This window comes from Heteronotia binoei, chromosome 1, assembly GCF_032191835.1.
Source record: "Heteronotia binoei isolate CCM8104 ecotype False Entrance Well chromosome 1, APGP_CSIRO_Hbin_v1, whole genome shotgun sequence".
NCBI classification, from domain to species: Eukaryota; Metazoa; Chordata; class Lepidosauria; order Squamata; family Gekkonidae; genus Heteronotia; species Heteronotia binoei.
In genome coordinates this window covers 265,304,355-265,331,968 of record NC_083223.1, presented here as the reverse complement: position 1 = coordinate 265,331,968, position 27,614 = coordinate 265,304,355, and the positions used below count along the sequence as shown (strand labels likewise).

The following is a 27,614-nucleotide window of genomic DNA, read 5'->3' as shown; positions in this document are numbered from 1 at the left end:
TTTATATCCCGCCCTCCACTCTGAAGAGTCTCAGAGCGGCTCACAATCTCCTTTCCCTTCCTCCCCTACAACAGACACCCTGTGAGGTAGATGAAGATATTGGATTTATATCCCGCCCTCCACTCCGAAGAGTCTTAGAGCGGCTCACAATCTCCTTTCCCTTCCTCCCCCGCAACAGACACCCTGTGAGGTGGGTGGGGCTGGAGAGGGCTCTCACAGCAGCTGCCCTTTCAAGGACAACCCCTGCCAGAGCTATGGCTGACCCAAGGCCATGCCAGCAGCTGCAAGTGGAGGAGTGGGGGAATCAAGCCCAGTTCTCCCAGATAAGAGTCCGAGCACTTAACCACTACACCAAACTGGCTCTATTAGGTCTATTTGACTCAGTAGGGCTTACACCGGGGGTGGCCAAACTGCAGCTCGGGAGCTACATGTGGCTCTTTCACACATACTGTGTGGCTCTCAAAGCCCCCACCAGCTTGAAGGCATTTGTCTCTTTAAACCACTTCTCCAAGCCAAGCCAGCTGGTGGCTTTGAGAATGCATTTAAAGTTGCTTTCTTTCCACCTCTCCCTCCCCCCCAAATCTATTTGCATTCCTTCTTCTCTTCCTTCCTGTCTTGCAGCTCTCGAACATCTGATGTTCATGTCTTGTGGCTCTCAGACATCTGATATTTATTCTGTGTGGCTCTTATGTTAAGCAAGTTTGGCCACTCTGGCTTACACAGGTAAGATCGGAGTGCGGTGCTGCAACTCAAATCCATTGCAGATAGTGAGAGTTGCCAATATGTGAGTGCTGCTTCTGTGGAGGGGGGACCCTGGCATTACCCCCCTCCCCAAATCTCCAAGCTCCACCCCACTCCAAATCTCCAGGAATTTCCCATCCCCCGCAGGGCTTGCTTTTGGATCCGACTTTCACGCTGCAAGTCAAACACACCTGGGCATAAACCCCATCGCATCCTATGGAATTAAGGCTGCCAACCTCCAGGTGGCGCCTGGAGACCTCCCAGAATTAAGAGCGATCTCCAAACACACCATTTCCCCAGGAGAAAATGATTGCTTTGTGAGGTGGACTCCAAGCCATTGCGCCCTGCCCAAACCCGATCTTCCCCAGGCCCTACCCCCACATCTCCAGGGATTTCCCCAACCCGCAGTGGGCAACCCCGTATGGGATTCATTTCTGTGCCCCGATCCTTGCAAACTCACTCCCTCGCTTCAGTAAACGCGAGCACAGAATCCAAATCCAAGCTTCACGAAAACTTGCGGCAATGTGTGCAGGCGCAATAGGCCTTGCTTCCGAGGAAGCACGCCTCGCGGATCCAATGCACCGAAGAGTAAGCCCCAGTTTTTGGTGCCCAGTGCTACCGGAGAGTAAGCCCCAGTAAAGCCCGCGGGCTGACCTGCCGCGCTCGGGAGCGAGCGGAGTTTTGCGCGCAGCCGGCGCGCCTTTGGCGAGGTGGAGCGCGTCGCCTGGCCCGTGCTGTTCCGGGTCGGGAGGGCTGAAAAATGGCGGCGCCCATGGAGCTATACTGCTGGGCCCCAGGCTGGGGCTTGCCCTCGGTGGATCCCGACTGCCTGACGGTGCTGGTGAGCAGAACCCGGGAGGGGCGACCGAGGGCAGCCGGCGGCGCCTTCTCTCCGCGGCGATCCCCCAGATCAGTCTAGGTGGCGCGGGGGCTCCCCAGAACTCGGGGCCCTTTCCATGCAACTTTCCCCGGGGACTCGGGGCTGGGATGAGGCTCGTGGACCGCCGGCCAGTTCCAGAAAAGTTTGCTGGCATCATTATAAGGCCTCGTTGCTGCGTCTCTTAAAGAGAGGCCGAAAAGGAGTTAGCAGGGTGAATCTTAGTGGTAGGACGCGCTTCACCGGTTCGACTCCTGCCTGCTTAATAACCCCTCCTGGAATGCTCACGCTCTTCGTCTCGTTGCTGAAACGGCGGGTTCACCTGCCTGATTTCTGCCCTCTTAATCATCGTCTCTCTCTCCCCCCGCATTTAATCTCCATGCCAAGAAAGTACCTTCGCCTGTTTAATATAAGAACATAAGAGAAGCCATGTTGGATCAGACCAATGGCCCATCTAGTCCAACACTCTGTGTCACACAGTGGCCCAAAAAATTATATATATATATATATATATATATATATACACACACACACACACACATATACACACTGTGGCTAATAGCCACTGATGGACCTCTGCTCCATATTTTTATCTAACCCCCTCTTGAAACTGGCTATGCTTGTAGCCGCCACCACCTCCTGTGGCAGTGAATTCCACATGTTAATCACCCTTTGGGTGAAGAAGTACTTCCTTTTATCGGTTTTAACCCGACTGCTCAGCAATTTCATCGAATGGCCACGAGTTCTTGTATTGTGAGATAGGGAGAAAAGTGCGGTACTTCTTTCTCTACTTTCTCCATCCCATGCATAATCGTGTAAACCTCTATCGTGTCACCCCGCAGTCGACATTTCTCCAAGCTAAAGAACCCCAAGTGTTTCAACCTTTCTTCATAGGGAAAGTGTTCCAACTTTGTCTGTCCTCAACTGTAGGCAGGTAACAAAGCAGTAGACAAGTTACACCTTTAAGACCAACTAAGTTTTATTCAGAATGTAAGCTCTGGTATGCTCTAAGCAGACTTCATCAGAAGGCTGGGGCTACCTAGGCACTTTGCGTGTGCTCAGAGTAGAGATGTGAAGGCCTGGAAAACTGAAGCCTTTTTTGTTTTTTTTTTCTCGAAAAATTGGAGAAATTGAAGAAAAGAAAAAATGATTTTGGAACGTTTTATTTTAACATGATGAAGGTGTTCAAATATTTTCCAAATCATTTCTAAAAGATATGAATGGTATCAGATTATTCTAATTTCTGTGCACTGAGGACAAGCAACTCCTAGGTCATGCCCATTCATTGAAACTTGGTCCTACACTCCCTTCTATATACTTCCTCCCTCTTCAATTCTTTTTATGAGAAAGAGTTTTTTATTTTTATTTAATACAGTGGAGAGGAAATATGAATAATTGTTACTTCTGGATTTTTAAAAATTGTTTTGTGAAGGGTTTTTTGTCTGTTCCACATAAATTAGTAAACAGTTCAGGAGATTGTTGCTCCATGTGTTACAATTACAAATAAAATTTAAAAAGTAAATTTTGTTTGTAATAATTTTTTGGATACACTATATTTTTAATATGCTAGTTGTGATAATTTCATGCCAGGTAAAATTGTCCATAGTCATATTTTATGTTCCTAAAGTAACAGAATGACTTTCAATCTGGAAAAGAAAAAAGAAGTGCTAATGTAGCATTTTTTTCTGGAAATTTCCGGAAATTTTACATCTCTAGTTCAGAAAGTACTTTTTTGTCTTTGTGTCCGACTTGGGTGCCTGCTGCTTTGAAGTTCTTAGCTGACCCTTGTTTTTATTCAATAGGTATGAGCTTCCCAGGTAGTTTTTGAGTTCTTTGAGAGATTTGGCTTGTGTTTTAAGTTGTCCATGAAACATGAACACAGATGTAGCTGCTTTATACTGAATCAGACCCTCAGTTCATCATAAGAACATAAGAGAAGCCGTGTTGGATCAGGCCAATGGCCCATCCACTCCATACTCTGTCACACAGTAGCCAAAAGAATCAGGTGCCATCAGGAGGTCCACCAGTGGGGCCAGGACACTAGAAGCCCTCCCACTGTGCCCCCCCAAGCACCAAGAATACAGAGCATCACTGCCCCAGACAGAGAGAACCAACCATACACTGTGGCTAATAGCCACTGATGGACCTTTGCTCCGTATGTTTCTCCAGTCTCCTCTTAAAGCTGGCCATGCTTGTAGCTGCCACCACCCCCTGTGACAGTGAATTCCATGTGTTAATCACCCTTTGGGTGAAGAAGGACTTCCTTTTATCAGTTCTAACCGAACTGCTCAGCAATTTCATTGAATGTCCATGAGTTCTCGTAGTGTGAGAAAGGAAGAAAAGTCCTTCTTTCTCTACCTTCTCTGTCCCATGCATAATCTTGTAAACTGCAATCATGTCACCCCTCAGTTGACGTTTCTCCAGTCCAGGCTAAAGAACCTCAAGCGTTTTAACCTTTCTTCATAGGGAAAGTGTTCCAACCCTATAGTCATTCTAGTTGCCCTTCAGTGTCAGAATTGCCAACTCAAGCTGGCAGCGACTCTCCAGGGTCTCATGCAGGGGTCATTTTGTAGAAAAATAGGTGGTGAAGCTCATCCAGGGCTCATCCAGCTGAACATACTATTCAATGGACAAGGAGGTGGAACTCTCAGAAAGGTTCAGGAGCTGCGCTTCTGTGAGCTACCACTGAATCTGAGGCCTGGTCTCATGTGAAGGTCTTTCACATCACCCACTCCCAGATTCTTTAATTGCAGATCCCAAAAATTAAACCTGGGACCTTCCGCATGCCAAACAGATTCTTCACCAATGAGCAACAGCCCCACACCAAAGCATGAAGCTTCTATGTACTGAAGCAGACCATCGAACTCAGTATTGTCTGCTCAAACTGGCAGTGGCTGTCCAAGTATCTCCAGTGGAGGTCTTTCATAGCCCCTTCTACCCAGTGGCAGACTGGCCAGGGTGTCAACTTGCCCGATGGCAAGTGGGCCCCTGATAAAGTGCCCCCCCCTTAAACATTAGACATTATGTTAAAAATGTTAATGTCCTTTTAGTAGCTTGAAAATTTAATAGAAGTTCCAATATCATTACTGTAATGCAACTAAAATGTACATTGTATTTAGGGTTGCCAGCCTCCAGGTGGGAAAATATGTACAACCACATGGTTATAGTGACCAAATAACGAAATAATATTGTAAGAATATAACAATAACAAAAATTAGGAGTCCCGTTGTGCAGGGGGTCGATTGGAATTCCTGCTTCATTCACACTTCATGCAAGGGTTGCTCCATACAAATCAATTCTCTATAAAACATAAATAAATACACCATGCTCATAATATTCATGTTCGCAGTCAAGTACATGATTATGCTTATGACCATTCCATACTCACAAAAGTCCAGTTCAGACCAAAATCAATATGGGTATTCATACAACGTTCAGTGACTGCAAACTAAAAATAATAATACAATAATGAACACATAAACCATTATTACCAATTGAAACGATTCATTTAGCAATATCATGAGAACTCGCGTAATAAAAATTTCATGGGGACACAAAAGTGTTTCCAAAATAACTTCAAAGACAGGCACTGCGCTCAATGGCTCCACGGCAACTACACAGAGGCGAGCGCGTTCTTAAATAATCCTAATCACGTACACCTGCTTGTTACAATTAATCATCATTTCGTTATTTGGTCACTATAACCGCGTGGTTGTATATATTTTCTCAGTCCATGAGTGGCCTCTCTCCATATTTATCAGCCTCCAGGCGAGGCCTGGGGACCTCCCGCTTTTACAACTGACCTCCAAATGGCAGAGATCAGCTCCCCTGGAGAAAAGGCAATCTGTATTTACATTTAGTATCTACTGCATACTGCCAGTAATATGTGCAATATATGTACACTGTAATTACATACACACACACACACTTATTTTGCAAAAGTTTTAATTGTATCTTTTTTCCACTTATGTATTTTTTGAAAATTTCATTTATTTCTTATAAAAAATTAACGATAGCCTTATAGTTGTGGGTGGGCCCCCTTTGTCTCCTGGCAACCAATATTTTTAGACCCCGTCCACCACTGCTTCTACCTGATCCTCTTAACTGGAGATGCCGGGGATTGAACCTGGGACCTTCTGCATTGCAAGAGAGAGGTTCTGCCACTGAGCCACAGCCCCTCCCCAGCGGCACTTTAACGGTTGGGCAGTTTTGTCCCAGCATAAACTTCTGTGCATCCGATTCATGAAAGTTTATGCTGGAATGATTGTTGTCCTAAGGGGCCCCTGGACTCCTGTTTTATTTTACTGCTACAGACATAAGATGAACATCCCTCTGGAATTATGATTTTTTTTTTCTTGAATTCTTTGCTGTTCAGCTGTGAACTTATACTGCTACCATTGTGCCCTCTCTAAACTGTGGAGTCTTGGGAGCAAAAATTCTACTTTGTGAGCTACTGGCATGAAAGTTGTGAGCCGCTGCATAAATTAGTTTGCTCTGGGGCCATTTTTCCTGAGCGAAGACAAAAATGTGTGAGCTGGAGGCTAAAAAACTGTGAGCTAACTCATCTGATGTTTTTATGAGGGGAAGTTTTTGGCCTCCCTGCCCTGTTGTTATCCGTTCAGAGGAATAGGTTGAGGCCACTGTATGAGACAGAATGCTGAATTAGATGGACAATTGGTATGATTCAGCAGGGCTCTTATGTTCTTAGGAAATCCCATTGATAAAACAATAGTTATTTCCAGTGTCCATTCTGGAAAAGACTCCCAAAGACCTACAAGCCCGACTCAGTTTTCTCTCCTCTTTCTTTTCCAGACTTATGCCCGATTCACAGGAGCGCCTCTCAAGGTTCACAAAATCACAAACCCCTGGCGAAGCCCCTCAGGTAACATTTCAGAGGGAAGAAGGAGGTGTTTGGGGTGGATTAAGGTGATGATAATTCGGCAACACGTACCATTCACGTTAGGTAACATCAGTTTTAAAAAACCTCTTAGATTTTACCTTTTGAAAAGAAAGAAAGCTTCTTGTTCTTAAGACAGGGGTTCACAATCTTTTTTAGTCTGGGAGCACATTTGGAATTCTGACACAGTGTGGTGGGGCACAGTGCCAAAATGGCTGCCAAGTAAATGGTTGCTGCCAGTGGTGGAGCCCGCCACAAAATGGCCGCCACAGCTTACCTTCAGTCACACATTGAAGATCCTTGTACTGTGGTGGCAGCTGATGCCAAACCAACATTTTTTTTAAAATCTGCACAGCCAATCAAATATCTAGTAGCCAGTCAGAAGCCTAGCTGGGCAAAAGCTCCAGCTGGCCCTGCCCACTTCCTAAAAACACTTCGTGGGCAGCAGGGAAGGTGTTGGCAGGCACGATAATGCCAGTGGGTACCATGCTGAGGACTCCTGCCTTAAGAGGACTATCCCACCAGGAAACTCTACTGCCAAGTCCCACGTCGATAGTGCTGAGTGGGTGGAAAAGGAAATGCTCTCTGCACATCCACAGAGGCACTTCACAAATATTACTCCTTTATATAAGGCCGAGTCTTTTTTATCTTCTGGTGATTGGCCCCTACTGGGGGCCTGGAGGATATTCAGGGAGGTGGCTGAATAAAGCCTGCCCCCCACCTTCCACCTCTGATATTCCAAGACGATGGTCTCCCTTCCAAGTACTTGCCAGAGGCTGTCCTGCTTAGCTTCTGAGATCTGACAAGATTGGGCTTACCTGGGCTATCCAGGTCAGGGCTATGAGGCTGAGTTTTGATGCTAAAAATGGGCTTTGCTCTGGTTAATCTTGGCTCAGACGAAGCATTTATCACGCTTGCCCATTCCAAGTCTCGGCAGACCGGGTAGCCAAGGCCTCAGTTATGAGGCTCATTACAAAGACGCTTGAACCTTTTCTGAGCATGGCCTGGCTGGACAGAAAGTTCTAGAATGTGTTGCCTCAAACCAGCTTGGCGCCTTCTCCGTACCAGAGCCGCTTCACCCTGGTGTCAACCCCCAAAATAGTTTTTTAAAGAGAAAGTGCTGGTGTTCTCCCTCTGTGTTCTGCAGACTTGGCCGCTTCAGAGTCTGGGCTTCCTTCTCCACAGGAAACAGACGCCGAGCATCTGGCCTTGCTTACAGTCCCGCTGAAAGCTGTATAGAACCCTGAGGGCTCCAGATCCCTAAAAGAGGCTTTTTTTTCCAAGCAGGGGTTGCCAACTTTGTGAACTGGCCTTGCTCCTTTGCTATAAACAGATGTCTGGGGTGGAGAAAAGTTTTTCTGAGAGAGACGGGGGGGGGGGATACTCCATTTCTGTCTCTCGAGCTGAAGCTACAGGGCTGGTTTTAAGTTGGCAGCCTTCGCTTGCAGCCCCTCTTCTGAGAATTCCTGATTCTAAGAACCAGAATTCCAGCTGCAGGCCTTAAAATCAGCAGCCTGCACTGGGTTTTAATTCCTAAAAATGAGAACTTTTCTGTTAGAGATGTGAGAGCCAGCAGCGGACTCTATTCTGGGGACCCGGGTTTGATTCTCCACTCCTCCCTATGAAACCTGCTGGGTGACCTTGAACCAGTCACAGTTCTCTCAGAACTCTCTCAGCCTCACCGACCCCACAAGGTGCCTGTTGTGGGGAGGGGAAGGGAACACGGTCATAAGTCACTTTGAGACTCCTTAGGGTAGAGAAAGTGGGGTATCAACAAACAACTCTTCTTCTACTGTTGCTCTTCTAAAGACCACCTGGAAGTTATTCGCTGTGCTGGGAAAGCCCGGGTCTAATCCCACATAGAATTATAGAGTTCGAAGGAACCTCCAGGGTCATCTTATCCAGCCCTCTGCACACTGCAGGAAATTCACAAATACCTCCCCGCACACACTCCCAGTGAGTCCCGCTCCATGCCCAGAAGATGGGGGGGACCCATGGTTCACTCATTATTATTTGTAAAGCTGTCGGCTGGCTGACTGAAGAAATCTTTCTCCGTCCTTTATTTTCCTCGTCCGGGTGTCGTGCCTTTTTGGTCACGATCCTAACCCTGCTGTTAACATTGTATCTCCCCTGGTGCGTTTATTTATTAACATTTTTATATCGCATCCTCTCCTGTATGGTCTCAGAGCAGTTTAGAATAAAACATTCTACCAAAAACATTATGGCTGAGGAGAACCTTCATATTCAGAGGTGATCAGCCTCTGAATTCCACAGCCAGGAAGCAATGTTAGGGGAAGGCCTTGGACTCTCTAACTTGTTGTTGGCCCTCCAGAGGAACTGGCTGGCCACTTTATGAGACAGGATGCAGGACTAGATGGACCCTCACTGGTCTGATCCAGCAGGGCTCTTCTGATGTTCTTATGAGGGGAAGGCCTCGGCCTCTCTGCCCTGATGTTGGCCCTCCAGAGGAACTGGTTGAGGCCACTGTGTGAGACAGGAGGCTGGACTAGATGGACCCTCACTGGTCTAATCCAGCAGGGCTCTTCTGACGTTCTTATGAGGGGAAGGCCTCGACCTCTGCCCAGTTGTTGGCCCTCCAGAGGAACTGGTTGAGGCCACTGTGTGAGACAGGATGCTGGACTAGATGGACCCTCACTGGTCTGATCCAGCAGGGCTCTTCTGATGTTCTTATGAGGGGAAGGCCTCGGCCTCTCTGCCCAGTTGTTGGCCCTCCAGAGGAACTGGTTGAGGCCACTGTGTGAGACAGGAGGCTGGACTAGATGGACCCTCACTGGTCTAATCCAGCAGGGCTCTTCTGACGTTCTTATGAGGGGAAGGCCTCGACCTCTGCCCAGTTGTTGGCCCTCCAGAGGAACTGGTTGAGGCCACTGTGTGAGGCAGGATGCTGGACTAGATGGACCCTCACTGGTCTGATCCAGCAGGGCTCTTCTGATGCTCTTCTGAGGGGAAGGCCTCAGCCTCTTTGCCCTGTTGTTGGCCCTCCAGAGGAACTGGTTGAGGCCACTGTGTGAGGCAGGATGCTGGACTAGATGGACCCTCACTGGTCTGATCCAGCAGGGTTCTTCTGATGTTCTTCCCCGAGGAAGGCCTCAGCCTCTCTGCCCAGAGGAACTGGCTGGCCCCTATGTGAGACAGGATGTTGGACTAGATGATTCAGCAGGGCTCTTCTTACGTTCTTACATGTTATAATGTGATTTTTATCATGTGTGTTTTAAACTGTTAGCCACCTCGGTGGCCCTAATGAGGGCAGAAAGGCAAGATACAGATTTTGTATATAGATAAATTTGGGCATGGGGGATGAACAATTCAGAAAATCTCCCTTCATCAAAAACATCCTCCAGAAAATGTCATCTTTCTCCCCTCTTCTGTATCTACTTCCAGGGACTCTCCCAGCGCTGAGGACCAAGGATGAGGGCATACTCTCGGATACACACCAGATTATTACCCATCTCAGGAAACAGGTAAGGCATCTGGGAAAATTGCCCCTGTATCCTGGTCCAGGACGATAACTCCAGGTTCAAGGCCCCTAGGCACCAGAAGAGGAAGGAACGTTCATGAGCAAGATCCCAAAGAAGGAAAGCACCCCCTAGATTGAAAAACATGACCCCACCCAAAAGCAAACAGAACTAAGCATGACGCGTTAAGAACTGCAGTGCGGTGTCCACTAGATTCGAGTCCAGTAGTACTTTAGAGACCACAAGGTTTTCAGGGCATGAGCATCAGTCCCTAAGCCAGTATCATAATGCCCCTGTATAAATCGATGGTGCGGTCTCATTTGGAGTACTGTGTGCAGTTCTGGTCGCCGCACCTCAAAAAGGATATAGCATTGGAGAAAGTTCAGAAAAGGACAACTAGAATGATTCAAGGGTTGGAACACTTTCCCTATGAAGAAAGGTTAAAACGCTTGGGACTCTTTAGCTTGAGAAACGTCGACTGCGGGGTGACATGATAGAGGTTTACAAGATAATGCATGGGATGGAGAAAGTAGAGAAAGAAGTACTTTTCTCCCTTTCTCACAATACAAGAACTCGTGGGCATTCGATGAAATTGCTGAGCAGACAGGTTAAAACGGATAAAAGGAAGTACTTCTTCACCCAAAGGGTGATTAACATGTGGAATTCACTGCCACAGGAGGTGGTGACGGCCACAAGTATAGCTACCTTCAAGAGGGGTTTAGATAAAAATATGGAGCACAGGTCCATCAGTGGCTATTAGCCACAGTGTATGTGTGTATATAAAAATTTTTTTGCCACTGTGTGACACAGAGTGTTGGACTTGATGGGCCGTTGGCCTGATCCAACATGGCTTCTCTTATGTTCTTATGTTAGGTTCTACTAGACTTGATCCAGCTGTTCCAGTGCAGACCAACTTGGCTACCTTCTGAAAGGAAAATGTCAGTATCCATTCTGAAAGCTCAGGAGTGGCCAAACTTACTTAATGTAAGAGCCATATAGACTAAATGTCAGAGAGCCACAAAAAGTGAATGTCGGATGTTTGAGAGCTGCAAGATGGAGGAAGGAAGGAAGATGGAGGAGAAGGGGAGGTGGAAAGAAAGCAACTTTAAATCCATTCTCCAAGCTGCTGGCTGGCTTGACTTGGAGAAGTGATTTAAGAAGACACATGCCTTCTCCAAGCTGGCTGACGGGGCAATGGGGGCTTCAAGAGCCGCACAATATATGTGAAAGAGCCACATGTGGCTCCTGAGCCATAGTTTGGCTAGCTTTGTGACAGCTGAATTCTAGAGGATGTACAAACCATGCTTTTCCCTGGCATGAGGTTTCATAGTTTGAAGACTTCCTTGGTTACAACAAACCACTGCCAGCTGTGAAACTGGGTGAAAGGGAGATCATACCATTTGTTTCTTGCTTACATGCCAGGATAAAACCGGGGTTTGGGAATTCCAGTTTGTAAGCGAGAAACAAATCCCAGTTTGTTATTTTGCCGGATTCTGATATCACTGTTGAAATCAGGATGTCTTCAGTCTATAGTAATGTCCCAACCAGGCATGAAATGTAGAGCTGGAAGGGATCCCAAGGGCCATCTAGTCCAACCCCTTGCACTATGCAGGAAATTCACAACTATCCCCCGTCCTTCATACTCCCCCGGTGACCCCTGAGCTGTGCCCAGAGGAGAAAGAGAGTTTGAAACAGGCTTCATAGGCTCCTTTTGAGAGCCAGTTTGGTGTAGTGGTTAAGTGTGCGGACTCTTATCTGGGAGAACCGGATTTGATTCCCCCACTCCTCCACCTGCAGCTGCTGGAATGGCCTTGGGTCAGCCATAGCTCTGGCAGAGGTTGTCCTTGAAAGGGCAGCTGCTGTGAGAGCCCTCTCAGCCCCACCCACCTCACAGGATGTCTGTTGTGGGGGAGGAAGGGAAAGGAGATTGTGAGCCGCTCTGAGACTCTTCGGAGTGGAGGGCGGGATATAAATCCAATATCTTCATCTATCTCACAGGGTGTCTGTTGTGGGGGAGGAAGGGAAAGGAGATTGTGAGCCGCTCTGAGACTCTTCGGAGTGGAGGGCGGGATATAAATCCAATATCTTCATCTATCTCACAGGGTGTCTGTTGTGGGGGAGGAAGGGAAAGGAGATTGTGAGCCGCTCTGAGACTCTTCGGAGTGGAGGGCGGGATATAAATCCAATATCTTCATCTATCTCACAGGGTGTCTGTTGTGGGGGAGGAAGGGAAAGGAGATTGTGAGCCGCTCTGAGACTCTTCGGAGTGGAGGGCGGGATATAAATCCAATATCTTCATCTATCTCACAGGGTGTCTGTTGTGGGGGAGGAAGGGAAAGGAGATTGTGAGCCGCTCTGAGACTCTTCGGAGTGGAGGGCGGGATATAATCCAATATCTTCATCTACCTCACAGGGAGTCTGTTGTGGGGGAGGAAGGGAAAGGAGATTGTGAACCACTCTGAGACTCTTGAGTGGAGGGCGGAATATAAATCCCATGTCGTCGTCTTTTCAGGGTCAAATTGCACATTATGTCTTTTGATTAGTTGAGCCTGGGTTTTCTGGCTTCCTTTCCCCACGGTCACACAGCGGTTGTGGGGGAAAGGCATTTTTAAAGTTCTCAGGAGGCTGGTTGGGCTTGAGATGACGGGGGGGGGGTGCCTTCTCCATTCCCCCCGAACCCTTTTTCCTGTCCAGTCAGGTTCTTGGGGACTTCAGAGAGCCGGTTGTGGTGCGGTGGTGAAGACAGGAAGATTCTAATCTGGAAGAACTGGGTTTGATTCCCCACTCCTCCTCCACGTGCAACCGGCTGGTTGCCCTTGCGGCAGTTAGCCCCAGTTCTCTCAGAGCTGTTCTTGAAACAGCTCTCTCAGCCCCACCTTCCTCACTGGCTGTCTCTGTGGGGAGAGGAAGGGAAGGCAATTGAGACTCCAAGTGAAGGGTGGGGTATAAAACCAATTCCTTCCCCTTTTTTGTTGTGTGACTATGGAAAAGCAAGTTGTAGAACCTGAACCCAACTTGTCCAAAAACATAATGTGCTATTTGACCCTCAGACTAAGCAAACCTCGCCCTGTTTGGTCATCTTATTATATTAATTTCTACCTCACTTTTCTCTGCAATGGGGACCCATAGTGGCTCACACCATTCTTTTCCATTTTACCCTCACCACAGGTAGGCCAGTTGTGAGGTGGGCCAAGCTGAGAGAGTGACTAGCCCAAGGAGACTCAGCAAACTACTATGGCACAAGGAGAGATTTGAACCTGGGTCTCCCAGATAGGGTTGCCAAGTCCCCAGCTTCCCGTAGTACCCGTGGTACCTATTGTACCATAGAGTTTTCCCTCCCAAATGGCTAGAGCGTCCAGGAAAGCCATAGAGTTTCCCCAGAAATGCCTAGAGCGGCCCCACAAATGCGCTGTCATTTTGATGACATCACTTCCGGGTGATGTCATTGCGCCAGCGACGTAGGCGGAGGTTCCCCCCGCCGGCCCAATGTGTGCAGCCCTACTCCCAGATCCCAGACTGGCATTCTTAACCTTGACACCACAATGGCTACATATGGCTGATGCCCCTATCCAAAAATCAGTTGCATGGTTTATAAGTGCAACACCTGTCAATTAAAATTAGAGACAAGTTGTTCCACATAGAGAGGAATTCTCATAGAAAGCTAGTATGGAAGTAATGGAAGCTGTAAAAGGTAAGAAGGACTCCTTTAAGCGGTGGAAAACCAGTCCAAGTGAGATTAGTAAAAGGGAACACAGGCTGTGGCAAATCAAATGCAAGACTGTGATCAGGCAGGCAAAAAGGGACTATGAGGAGCATATTGCAAAAAACATAAAGACCAACAATAAAACTTTCTTCAAATATATTAGAAGTAGGAAACCAGCCAGGGAGGCAGTGGGGCCCTTGGATGACCATGGGGTAAAAGGATTACTGAAGGAGGATAGGGAAATGGCTGAGAAGCTAAATGAATTTTTTGCCTCCGTCTTCACTGTAGAAGACGAGAACTTTTTGCCCGCCCCAGAACCACTAATTTTGGAAGGGGTGTTGAAAGACCTGAGTCAGATTGAGGTGACAAATGAGGAGGTTCTACAACTGATAGACAAATTAAAAACTAATAAGTCACCGGGTCCGGATGGCATACATCCGAGAGTTCTGAAGGAACTCAAAGTTGAACTTGTGGATCTTCTAACAAAAATCTGTAATCTTTCATTGAAATCTGCCTCCGTTCCTGAGGACTGGAAGGTAGCAAATGTCACCCCCATCTTTAAAAAAGGTTCCAGTGGAGATCCGGGAAATTACAGGCCAGTCAGTCTGACTTCAATACCGGGAAAGTTGGTAGAAACCATTATCAAGGACAGAATGAGTAGGCACATTGATGAACACGGGTTATTGAGGAAGACTCAGCATGGGTTCTGCAAGGGAAGATCTTGCCTCACTAACCTGTTGCATTTCTTTGAGGGGGTGAACAAACATGTGGACAAAGGAGACCCGATAGATGTTGTTTACCTTGACTTCCAGAAAGCTTTTGATAAAGTTCCTCATCAAAGGCTCCTTAGAAAGCTTGAGAATCATGGAGTAAAAGGACAGGTCCTCTTGTGGATCAAAAACTGGCTGAGTAATAGGAAGCAGAGAGTGAGTATAAATGGGCAGTCTTCGCAGTGGAGGACGGTAAGCAGTGGGGTGCCACAGGGCTCGGTACTGGGTCCCATGCTCTTTAACTTGTTCATAAATGATTTAGAGTTGGGAGTGAGCAGTGAAGTGGCCAAGTTTGCGGATGACACTAAATTGTTCAGGGTGGTGAGAACCAGAGAGGATTGTGAGGAACTCCAAAGGGATCTGTTGAGGCTGGGTGAGTGGGCGTCAACGTGGCAGATGCGGTTCAATGTGGCCAAGTGCAAAGTAATGCACATTGGGGCTAAGAATCCCAGCTACAAATACAAGTTGATGGGGTGTGAACTGGCAGAGACTGATCAAGAGAGAGATCTTGGGGTCATTATAGATAACTCACTGAAAGTGTCAAGACAGTGTGCGTTTGCAATAAAAAAGGCCAATGCCATGCTGGGAATTATTAGGAAGGGAATTGAAAACAAATCAGCCAGTATCATAATGCCCCTGTATAAATCGATGGTGCGGTCTCATTTGGAGTACTGTGTGCAGTTCTGGTCGCCGCACCTCAAAAAGGATATTATAGCTTTAGAGAAGGTGCAGAGAAGGGCAACTAGAATGATTAAAGGGCTGGAGCACTTTCCCTATGAAGAAAGGTTGAAACGCTTGGGACTCTTTAGCTTGGAGAAACGTCGACTGCGGGGTGACATGATAGAGGTTTACAAGATAATGCATGGAATGGAGAAAGTAGAGAAAGAAGTACTTTTCTCCCTTTCTCACAATACAAGAACTCGTGGGCATTCGATGAAATTGTTGAGCAGACAGGTTAAGATGGATAAAAGGAAGTACTTCTTCACCCAAAGGGTGATTAACATGTGGAATTCACTGCCACAGGAGGTGGTGGCGGCCACAAGTATAGCCACCTTCAAGAGGGGTTTAGATAAAAATATGGAGCACAGGTCCATCAGTGGCTATTAGCCACAGTGTATGTGTGTATATAACATTTTTTGCCACTGTGTGACACAGAGTGTTGGACTTGATGGGCCGTTGGCCTGATCCAACATGGCTTCTCTTATGTTCTTATGTTCTTAGTATGTCAGGGAGTCTCGCAGTCTTGATTTCCTGGTTTTCTATGTGCAGGGATTTATTGAGAGAGAGGGGGGGGGAAGAGGGGATTCAGGCATGCGAAGATCTGTAGTCTGAAACAGATTTTAGACCAGATGTGTCAAACATATGGCCCCAGGGACTGGAACAGGCACATCCAGAGCTCTTATTCATCCTGTAAACAACTGGGGGAAGAACCAATTCCAATGTGGACTGGAAGCAAGGCTTTTTTTGTAGCAGGAACTCCTTTGCATATTAGGCCGCATCCCTCTGTTTTAGCCAATCCTGGAGCCTATAGTAGGCCATGTAGTAAGAGCCCTGTAAGCTCTTGGAGGATTGGCTACATCGGGGGGTGCGGCCTAATATGCAAAGGAGTTCCTGCTACAAAAAAAAGCCCTGACTGGAAGTATTATACCCCCTGCTGAGGTCCCTCCCTTCCCCAAATGCAGGCCTTCCCCAAGATCTCCAGGGATTTTCCAACCCAGAGATGGCAACCAGAAGGGGCGAGGAGAGCTAGTTGGACTCCAAGATCAGCTGAGGAGGAGCATAGGTCACGGTCTTTACATTTTATGACACGTATGGCCCACCTGACAAAGTGACATTGATGTCAGAGCCAGTTTGGTGTAGTGGTTAAGTGTGCACTCTTATCTGGGAGAACCGGGTTTGATTCCCCATTCCTCCACTTGCACCTGCTGGAATGGCCTTGGGTCAGCAACAGCTCTGGCAGAGGTTGTCCTTGAAAGGGCAGCTGCCGTGAGAGCCCTCTTCAGCCCCACCCACCTCACAGGGTGTCTGTTGTGGGGGAGGAAGGTAAAGGAGGTGAGACTCTTCGGAGTGGAGGGTGTGATATAAATCCAATATCTTCTTCTTCTTCTTCCCTCGTAAGAAATGAGTTTGACACCTCTGTGTTGGCTTCTCAGATGCTTTTTCTGAGCACAAAGACTTAGCTGGGGGCGGAGCGGCTGTCTTCATCCCAACCCTGACCGCTCTCCTTCTGGCTTCACAGAAATTCAACGCCGATTACGACCTCTCAGCTCGGCAGGGAGCCGACACGCTTGCCTTTGTGTCTCTGCTGCAGAAGAAGCTGCTGCCTGTGTTGGTGAGTCCCCCAGGTCAGAGCAGGAGGAGGTTCTGTGGGTTCAGAGGGGGTGGGACTGAACTGGGTGGCCCAGGCAGGACCGGCCCTAGCCCTTCTGGCACCCTCGGACAAGAAACAAAAGTGGCTACACAGTGAATAGATCAAAGCAAAACCACTGTGCAAACACGAAATGAATCAACAATAATGGAATAAAGTGTCCAAATCTCTCTCTCTCTCGGCTTGACTTCGCGAACGAAGATTTAAGAAGGGTGCAGTAGTCCACGTCTGCTGCAGGCTCGCTGGTGGCTGACAAGACCAATGCGGGACAGGCAGGTCCGGCCACAGTGGCTGCAGGGAAAAGTCTGATTTGGGGTTGGTGCTGTAGCAGTGCGATTCTTCCTCAATCTCCTTTTGTCCTCAAGACCAGCTATGCGTGCGTTCTCAAAGGAAGAGACAGCCTGGTGGATGGTGTGCTTCCATGCTTTGCGATCTGAGGCTAGGTCAGACCACTGGTGATGGTTGATGCGACAGGTGCCAAGGGATTTCTTCAAGGAGTCCTTGTACCTCTTCTTTGGTGCCCCTCTATTTCGATGGCCGGTGGAAAGTGTCCAAATAATTTATAAAGATACCTCAAATATACAGGAAGTATATCTCATGAGGGGATGGATTACGCAATAATTTTCAAGAAGATTCCGTGGAGAATGCAAAAGGTCCATTCAAAAGACTTCTCCTGGAAATTCAATCACAGTCAATTTCACAATATGTGGTTGATCCAGTCTCCCAAAATAAAGGCTCCAAAGGTACAAAGTGCCTTCCTTTATTTGTTTGTCGACTTGATAGGCAACGTTTTGCAAACGAAAGTGTTGCATGTTATTCAAACAGGACGGCTCTTGGATGAAGCTGGTTTGCGAAACGCAAAATATCAAGTCGACAGACCTACCTCACAGGGTGTCTGTCGCGGGGGGAGGAAGATAAAGGAGATCCCGGTGGAAGTTCGGGCCCTCCAGGATTTATCACCATTCCGGAGGGCTTGTAAGACAGAGCTGTTCCACCGGGCCTATGGCTGAGGTGGCCGGGCGTCCTATTATTCAATCGGGCCCCCCTGCCCCGATTGCACTGCACGATGCTGAAACTAATATAGCTGGAATTGGAACCCCTAGGTTGGGACAAGTATGCCTAATCGCTCCGTTTATACCATCTACACTGCCTTGCCTAATGTGAGCTATGGCTTGTCTTAATTTTAATCGGTTTTACCTGTTTTAATTGTTTTAAATTGGTTTGATTGTTTTATTGTGTTGGAAGCCGCCCTGAGCCCACTGGGGGAAGGGCGGCTTATAAATCTATGGAAATAAGTAAATAAAAATGAGGAGGCTGGGGAGTGGGCAAATTAGGCGTTTGCCTGGGTGGGGAGGGGAGGCTGAATTTGGCGCCCCATTGTGCCGGCACCCTTGGCAACTGTTTTGTTTGCCTAGGGGACAAGCTGGCCCTGGGCCCAGGCTAGCTTGATCTTGTCGGCCCCAGTTAGTACTTGGAGAGGAGGCCACCAAGAAAGTCCAGGGTCTCTGCGCGGAGGCAGGCAGTGAGAAGCCTTTTTATGAGGAAAGGCTGAAGAGTTCAGGACTTTCAGTTCAGAAAAGAGATAACTAAGGGGAAACATGATAGAGGTTTATAAAATAACACATGCGGTAGAGAGAGTGGACAAAGGGGACTTTTTCTCCCAAAATACTAGAACTCCAGGGCATCCAGTGAAGCTGACGGGCAGTAGGTTCAGGGGAGACAAAAGGGAACACTACTTTACACAGAGAGCAGTTAAAATGTGGAATTCACTATCGAAGGATGTAGGGATGGGCCAGCTTGGAGAAGGCATTTGTTTCTTTAAATCCCTCTCCAAACCAAGCCACTCAGAGCCCTCTCTGTGGGCATGCATGCTCCCTGCCCCCCCCCCCCATGCATGGGGCTTGGCTCCCCCCCCCCGCAGACCCTATGCCCCCACCTTCCCTCCTTCCCCGGAGCTGCAATGCAGCTGTGCTCTGTGGCCCCCCTCCTCCTAAGAGGTGTGCCGCGCTGCACCAAAGCTGGACCCTACCAGCTTCGGTGCTGCCGGCGCGCCTTCTAACTCTTTGAAGCCAGAAGTGAGGGGCAGCGAACATAAGAACATAAGAGAAGCCATGTTGGATCAGGCCAGTGGCCCATCCAGTCCAACACTCTGTGTCACACAGTGGCCATAAGAACATAAGAGAAGCCATGTTGGATCAGGCCAATGGCCCATCCAGTCCAACACCCTGTGTCACACAGTGGCCATAAGAACATGAGAGAAGCCATGTTGGATCAGGCCAATGGCCCATCCAGTCCAACACCCTGTGTCACACAGTGGCCATAAGAACATGAGAGAAGCCATGTTGGATCAGGCCAATGGCCCATCCAGTCCAACACCCTGTGTCACACAGTGGCCATAAGAACATGAGAGAAGCCATGTTGGATCAGGCCAATGGCCCATCCAGTCCAACACTCTGTGTCACACAGTGGCCATAAGAACATAAGAGAAGCCATGTTGGATCAGCCCAATGGCCCATCGAGTCCAACACTCTGTGTCACACAGTGGCCATAAGAACAGAAGAGAAGCCATGTTGGATCAGGCCAATGGACCATCCAGTCCAACACTCTGTGTCACACAGTGGCAAAAAAATTTATACATACACACACACTGTGGCTAATAGCCACTGATGGACCTCTACTCCATATTTTTATCTAAACCCCTCTTGAAGGTGGCCATGCTTGTGGCCGCCACCACCTCCTGTGGCAGTGAATTCCACATGTTAATCACCCTTTGGGTGAAGAAGTACTTCCTTTTATCCGTTTTAACCTGTCTGCTCAGCAATTTCATCGAATGCCCACGAGTTCTTGTACTGTGAGAAAGGGAGAAAAGTACTTCTTTCTCTGCTTTCTCCATCCCATGCATTATCTTGTAAGCCTTCTCCCACGTGGGCTTCAAAGAGCATCAAAGGCGGTAGGGTGCATCAAAGGCATGGGCATCAAAGGCGGTAGGGTGCAGCTTCGGCGCAGTGCGACTCGGCGCACCTCTGAGGAGAAGGGGGCCACAGAGCGCGGCTGCATTGCAGCTTCGGGGGGGGAAGGGAAGGCAGGGGGGCGAGCCAAGCCTCCTGCGGGGGGGGGGTGGCAAGGGAGCGTGCATGCCCACAAAGAGGGCTCTGAGTGCCACCTCTGGCACCCGTGCCATAGATTCGTCACCACTGCCCTATGGGGTCCCCAGAAGTTGCCTGTAGCTTGAAAGCACCTTCCTCCACCACCACCACCACCATTGACGGATGGAGCCATGAATTGCAGAAGCTAAGCTTCTGCATTGATGCCAAATTCCGGACACGTTCGTAGCCTTGGGATATATATGACCCTGGCTGAGGACAGCAAAATCAGCCCGTATGGGAGCTGCTGATGCCATGCTTCGCTCTTCCAGATCCACACATTCTGGGTGGATGCCAAAAACTATGTGGAGCACACTCGGAAGTGGTACGCCAAGGCCATCCCCTTCCCGTTGAACTTCTTCCTGCCGGTCCGTATGCACAAGCGGCAGCTGGAGCGGCTGCAGATGATCTACGGAGAAAACTGCCTGGAGAACGAGGAGCTGCTGGAGAAGGAGGTGAGGGCAGTCATTGAGGATCTTCACTTGCAAAGGAGCTCCTGCGACAAAAAAAAGCCCTGGTAGGGGCAGGTAATTTACAGGAAAGATGGACTCTGATGAGGGCCAATCAGCTCCCTACTGCCCATACAGAGCAGGATATTGTCCTCCCCAGCCCCAACTCTGCAGAGAGCCAGTTTGGTGTAGTGGTTAAGTGCGTGGACTCTTATCTGGGAGAACCGGGTTTGATTCCCCACTCCTCCACTTGCACCTGCTGGAATGGCCTTCGGTCAGCCATAGCTCTTGTAGGAGTTGTCCTTGAAAGGACAGCTGCTGTAAGAGCTCTCTCAGCTCCGCCCACCTCACAGGGTCTGTTGTGGGGGGAGAAGATATAGGACAGGGGTGGCCAACGGTAGCTCTCCAGATGTTTTTTGCCTTCAACTCCCATCAGCCCCAGCCATTGGCCATGCTGGCTGGGGCTGATGGGAGTTGGAGGCAAAAAACATCTGGAGAGCTACCGTGGGCCACTGCTGATATAGGAGATTGTAAGCCACTCTGAGTCTCTGATTCAGAGAGAAGGGCGGGGTATAAATCTGCAATTCTTCTTCTTTATTGATGCTGGATTATTTTATGTACACCTCACTATTCCTTCAATAACCCAAACAGTCAGGAGCTTATGCAGATAAACTTATGCATTTAATATTCAGATGAACTCTGCCCAGACTCTCATAGCTAAGCTTACCGTATCTTATATTCTAATGAGAATTAAATCTATGAAAACCTAAGTTCCAGTCTATAATAGAGCTATGCTCTATGTTCTAAGTTTGAGCATTTAGGCTACGTTTGAGGCCTCAAACAGGAGACAGCATGAAATCAACAAAAGTTGTTAATTTCTTGGCATGACCGGCAGAGAGACCCCTGTCTCTCATGCAGGCGAGCACCTTCTGCTCAAAAACCCAGGGCTTGTAAAGGCTTAGGGGAGGGACGGTGGCTCAGTGGTAGAGCATCTACTTGGGAAGCAGAAGGTCCCAGGTTCAATCCCCGGCATCTCCAAAAAAAGGTCCAGGCAAATAGGTGTGAGAAACTATGTATAATTAACTATGTATAATTTTAATGCTGTTTTATAATTTTAATGCTTGTTTTAACCATTGTATTTTGTATAATGTTTTATTGAATGTTGTTAGCCACCCTGAGCCTGCCTAGGCGGGGAGGGCGGGATACAAATAAAATTTAATAATAATAATAATAAAGAAACCTCAGCTTGAGACCCTGGAGAGCCACTGCCAGTCTGAGAAGACAATACTGACTTTGATGGACCAAGTGTCTGATTCAGTATAAGGCAGCTTCATATGTTTCCCCGGAAAACTTTATCACTTCCCTCTATTTCATCTAATATTATGAATTCCAGTAGCTCCAGCTCCAGATGGCAGTGATTTTACTTCCTCCCCATACCAAATAAGGCTCATACCAAATAAGGCTATTCCCGTCTTGAGACAGATTTCAACTTTCACACACTGACGTAGATTCTCAACCGAAGCTGTTGGCTGAGAGCTGTATGGATGCTTAAGGTGCTGAAGTGTGTATTGTGTATTGTATTTATATGTTGTGAGCCGCCCTGAGCCTGCCTCGGCGGGGAGGGCGGGATATAAATAAAAAGTTATTATTATTATTAAGTGCTTAGAATGTTTGTTGCCAATTTCATAAGAGCTCTTGTAGCCAATTTCATAAAGAGGGCCAACCCAAAACTTGGGGAAGGGCACTGATGTACCCCTCGGAGTGTGCTCAGGTGTATGTTTCACGATGTGGTGTGAGTCACGGGCCCAAGCAAGAGAATGCTAGATATAGAAAGACAAACAGATATTCTCAGTTCCCCAGACTATTTCTCTTCCTTAGCTAGGAGTATGTCCCTGCCATCTGCGGCAGTAGAGGGAAGATATAAAGGAACTCCTTATGCACTTAAGCTCTGTTCCTGTTCCCAGCCTGAAATAGATTCTCTGGAGCATAGATTTTTTTTTTAATTGTTCTTTTCATACGGCGAGCCAAAGGGAAATTATTAGCCCGCTTTTGGAAAGGCTCCTTGGCAGATCAAATAAACTCAAATTAGATTATTTTCTGTCAGACAGGAACCACCAAACAACAAGACAGGTGGCTGGGTTCTGTTCCCAGGTTTAAAAAGAATGCAAAAAGCGAGACAAATTGGCCAAACTGTAAAGCTTTTAACAAATTTCAAAGTGACTTTTTAAAATGGTTTAAAGGGTTAAATAATAATCTTTTAAATTCTTTTTTTTTTACTGTTATAACCCTCAAGTCATCAAATTTTAACATGCAGATTCTTGGTGAGACTTTTTATAACGTACTTTTAAGGTTGTTCTAGATGGCTAAAATGTTCTGGTCAATGACTAATAATTAAACGGAACTGAACAGAGTCACGGGCTTTGACACAGCGTCTTTCTCCGTGCCCTGCAGTTGTACCGAGAAGCCTGTGAATGCTTAACGCTCTTGTCCCAGCGCCTTGGGAGACAGAAGTTCTTTTTCGGAGACTCGTAAGTAGCTGGTGGAATGGCACGCGGGAGCTGACGGCATAGGCCTGCTGCTGAAGGGAGGGCAGTGCAGATAGTGGTGACAAGGGACACATAACATCAAGATATCTAATTCTCAGCAGAGGTCCATCAGTGGCTCTTAGCCACAGCATATTGTCTCTGTCTGGGGTAGTGATGCTCTGTAGTCTTGGTGCTTGGTGGGGGGGGCACAGTGGGAGGGCTTCTAGTGTCCTTGCCTTACTGATGGACGTCCTGATAGCGTCTGGGGTTTTTTTGGCCAGTGTGTGACACAGAGGGTTGGACTGGATGGGCCATTGGCCTGATCCAATATGGCTTCTCTTATGTTCTTTGGATTCTTAAAATCCTGATATTAGGGCTGTGGCTAGACCAGACGGATCTTTCTACAAACCAGTGAAAAGCCCTGGGTTTCCAGAAAAATATGAAATCTAAGGGAAAAAAATAACACTGAGGGGGCTTTTTAACTGGGATTAACCCCCTGCCCCCAGATAATAGAAGGAGCTCTTGTATCTTTAAGGAACAAATGCTCTCTGGCACCTCAGTGACTGTTGCTAGGCAGTTACATCACTATTGCCAGCTTTAAAGCCTTGGTTTATGCCAGCAAGATGGGGTCAGCTTTCCAGAGCTATTTTGGCTGCGGGGGGGAGCTCATCACGGCCTAGCAACTACCCAGAAATCTGCTACCACATGACTTGCATGACTCACCCAGGTCCGGCTACTTGCTACGGTTCAACTGCATCCACTGCATATAGCCAGAGTGGTACGGTGGTTACAGTGTTGGACTAGGATCTGGGAGTCCCAAGTTTGAATCCCCATTTGCCATGGAAGCTCACTATGGGACCTTGGGCTGGTCAACCCAACTTAGCTTATAGCATTGTTGTGTGGATAAAATGGAGGACAGAAGAATGATGTAAACTGATTTGGGTCCCCACTGTGCTGAAAGGTGTATTAGAAATGAAGTAAATAAAGAATATTGCTGAAAATAGGGTCAGATAAAAGGTAGTTTGGCTGGTGGGTGGGAAGGAGAGAAAGAAGCAGGGGAAGGGGAGAGGATATGGGGCTGCCAGAAGGAGGGAAAGAGAAAATAGGGGATACAAGGGATAGGATACAAGGGAAATAGGGGATACAAGGGAAAACAAACTCACCCTCACTTTCCTTGCGTGTATAATATTTATTTCTCATGCTTTTGACCCAGGGGCTTTTTAAGCAATCAACTATGAAAAAAAATCACCTAGAACCGGAATCAAAATCCTTGCTCCTCTATTAAACTCATAATAGAGGGGTTTAAAAAAAATTCAGAAGGAAAAGGGGAGTACAGAAGGAAAAAAAGGGAAAGGGGAAAGTATAAATTCATCAATAATTTTCACATTTTATGAATAGTTACCTACAACAAATGAAATTTAGTAAAGTCAGCTATTTTAATAAAAATACATAAGTCATACATGAGAGCAAATAATAAAACATTCTTATTACAGTATTTTGAAGTGAGTTCTCTCTTTAAAAGATAAGAGTTTTTCTTGGTTGCGATATTCTATTAATGATAAGAAGGTTATGCCTTTTATAGTTAGACAAATTCCTGTACTAAATTTAAACCATCCTGGAAGATGGTGGAATGGCACGTGGGTCACAGCTTGTCTTAATTATTTAATAATTTCAAACGTGAAAGCAGTTAGTAATGCATCATTGTTACAGTATTTGAGGTGAATTCTCTCTTTAAAAGAATAATCAGGCTCCTCTATCAAACTCAAATGGGCTGCTATAGGCCAGATACTCTTGCTTCCAGATTGTTCTGCCTCATAGGGCTGTTATGAAGGGTAGGGGGAAAACCCCAAGTATTCTGCCCTACAAGTTCTTTGGAAGGAGGTTGGGATTTTTACACAATACAATAAAATGGAACTTTTCAGGGGCTGTTTCTGAGGTAAAGGTATTTAAGGAGGCCAAAGATTTGTTGCTAGGCTGAGAAAGAAGTAGGCAACCATTCCACACACAGATGACAATGCTTTCTTTTTTGACCTTTCCACAGCCTGTTTCTGAGGTAAAGGTATTTAAGGAGGCCAAAGATTTGTTGGCCAAGAAAGATGTAGGCAACTGTTTTCCACACAGATGACAATTGTTTCCTTTTTGACCTTCCCATGAAGCAGAGAGGACAGTCACAAGCCCACACTTTCCTCCCATGCCATCCAGTCCAAATGGGCTGGGAGTTCTCAGGGTGTCCCATTCTCTTTCAGACCAGCTTCCTTGGATGCCTTCGTCTTCAGCCATCTGGCCCCGCTTTTGAAGGCCAAACTGCCAAATGGGAAGCTCCAGCAGCACTTGAAGACCTTACCCAACCTCTGCAATTACTGCACGGCCATCTTGAGTCTCTACTTTCCCTGGGATGAAGGTGAGGGCTGTTCCCACTGTGTTGGAGATGGGAGGTGAGGGAAATGTCGGCTTGTGGATCCCCAGATGTTCCAGATTGAATTCTTCCACTGAGTCTTCCTTCAACTGAGAAGGATTTCCTTCAAGAAAAGAAAGGCTTTTCTCCATCAGAAGAAAAAAAAATTCCCTCAGAAAAAAAAGTCTTCAGAAGAGAAAGTGTTTCTCCCTGGAGGGAAGTCTTAGTGGAAGAGAGTCATAGGATCCAACCCTCATTTGAACAAGGGAAAAGCTCACATGCAGGGTTTTGTTTGTACAAACAATTATTTGTATAAACAGTTGATATTCTGCAGTGGGCCATCCCATTCTGTAACCTGTTCAATTCTGCAACCTTCCTCTTATTTGCAGAATTCATTCTGATTTTGCTAATTTTGGGGAGAGGCAGTCCCCTGGTTATTGGAGATCTTAGTCACATCTCCAGCCAGCTTCAGAGATCCGCATTTTTTTCTAGCAAATCTTCACAGCCAGGGCTAGAAACGTGCTTCTTTCTCCAAAATGGGGAACTGTGACCACAATCATATCCTGCCCTTTATTCTGGGTTTCTGCAGAATCTCATGATACACATAGCCAGGGCTTTTTTTGTAGCAAGAACTCCTTTGCATATTAGGCCACACACCCTGATGTAGCCAATCCTTCAAGAGCTTACAGGGCTCTTAGTACAGGGCCTACTGTAAACTCCAGGAGGATTGGCTACATCAGGGGAGTGTGGCCTTATATGCAAAGGAGTTCCTGCACATAACTCTAGCTATTAGCCTCTTATATAAACTTGTGAAGCCATCTTATGCCACCTAGCTCAGCATTGTCTATTTCCATTGGCAAAGAAAGGCCTGGCTCCCAGTCCCTGAGATCCTTTAACTGTACATGTACTATATCTGACAGGCCATATCCTCCCATGCTATCTAGCCCACCAGTCAAGATCTGCCTCTCATACCCCACCTTCAGAGATGAGGCAGCTGGCAACTACAGACAGGGCATTTTCTGTGGTGGCACCTCACATTTGGAACGCCCTCCCCATCGAGGCTTGCCTGGCACCTACTCTCCTTTCTCTTCGGTGCCAAAGCATATCTTCTTACCCAGGCTTTTAATTGGGATTTTTATCTTACAGGCTTTTTAATGCTCTGCTTCTGTTGTATGAGTAGTTTTTATGGAGTTTTTTTGCAGCTTCTTGTTTTTTTATACTTAATGAACATATGGACATGACTACAGTGTTCTGCTTCTATTTGGACTGTGATGGTGTAGTATTAATTGTTTATATTTCTCACTTGGTTTGAGCCTTTTTTTAACAGAAAAAGCCCAGCAGGAACTCATTTGCATATTAGGCCACACCCTCTGACATCACCATTGTTTCACGCAGGGCTTTTTTTGGGTAGGAAAAAAATCCAGCAGGAATTCATTTGCATATTAGGTCACACCCCCTGACATCACCATTGTTTCACACAGGCCTTTTTTGTGTAGAAAAAGCCCAGCAGGAATTCATTTGCTTATTAGGCCACACCCTCTGACATCACCCTCTGACATCATGATTGTTTCTACAAAAAACCAGAAACACGCCCGCAGAAACACATTCGCATATGAGGCCACACGCCCTGACACCAAGCCAGCCAGAACTGCGTTATTGAGAATATCAAGTAGTGCGCATGGTTGAAAAAAAATATCATTCTTTGTGGTTTATCATGGGTTTGTTTTTTGCCTTTGATAATCGTTTCCATGATCCTCTCGTGTTGTCTTGCTTGGGCTCTTCTAACGTTCAGGTGACCCCCCACCCGTGGTTCCCAAGGCAGCCACCGGCGACGAGGCGGAGGAGGACCCCTACAAACGCCGGAACCAGATCCTGTCCGTGCTGGTGGGCCTGGCAGCCATGATCGGTTACGCTTTCCTCAGTGGCATCATCTCTGTCCAGAGGCAGGTGCCGAGCCAGTTCCGGCCTCGCGCCGTCGCCCTGGAGGAAGAAGAAGAGGAGGAAGAGGAATGACCCACACAGGCGGAAGATGGGTGCCGTCATCTTTCCACAGACTGTTTTGTACCTGGCCAGCCCTGGTTCACCCCTCTCCTCAGACTTTTTCCACGTATCCATTACAGAATCAGGGGAAGGGGGGGAGCTGAGACCAATAAATCCATGTGAATCCTCTGCAGCTCAGTTTGTGTCTTCTCCAGCCTTTTGGTCCTCAGGCATTTCTCTTGAGGGCCAGTTTGGTGTAGTGGTTAAGTGTGTGGACTCTTATCTGGGAG

General features: G+C 47.3%; 1 protein-coding gene across 1 annotated transcript; it reads left to right on the top strand.

The window, feature by feature from the left end:
* Positions 1–1,275: 1,275 nt before the first annotated feature.
* On the top strand, positions 1,276–27,517 carry MTX1 (metaxin 1). The gene is made up of 8 exons (XM_060255252.1): positions 1,276–1,582; positions 6,431–6,500; positions 9,918–9,997; positions 16,704–16,796; positions 20,248–20,430; positions 22,876–22,952; positions 25,196–25,350; positions 27,137–27,517. The coding sequence occupies exons 1-8, from the start codon at positions 1,502–1,504 to the stop codon at positions 27,355–27,357; spliced, it is 960 nt and encodes a 319-aa protein (XP_060111235.1). The 5' UTR covers positions 1,276–1,501; the 3' UTR covers positions 27,358–27,517.
* Positions 27,518–27,614: the final 97 nt, after the last annotated feature.

Coding starts and splice junctions, on each gene's coding strand:
- MTX1 (XM_060255252.1), top strand. CDS start 1,502: ATGGCGGCGCCCATGGAGCTATACTGCTGGGCCCCAGGCTGGGGCTTG. Junction 9,998..16,703: donor TTACCCATCTCAGGAAACAG/GTAAGGCATCTG, acceptor CTGGCTTCACAG/AAATTCAACGCCGATTACGA. Junction 20,431..22,875: donor AGGAGCTGCTGGAGAAGGAG/GTGAGGGCAGTC, acceptor CGTGCCCTGCAG/TTGTACCGAGAAGCCTGTGA.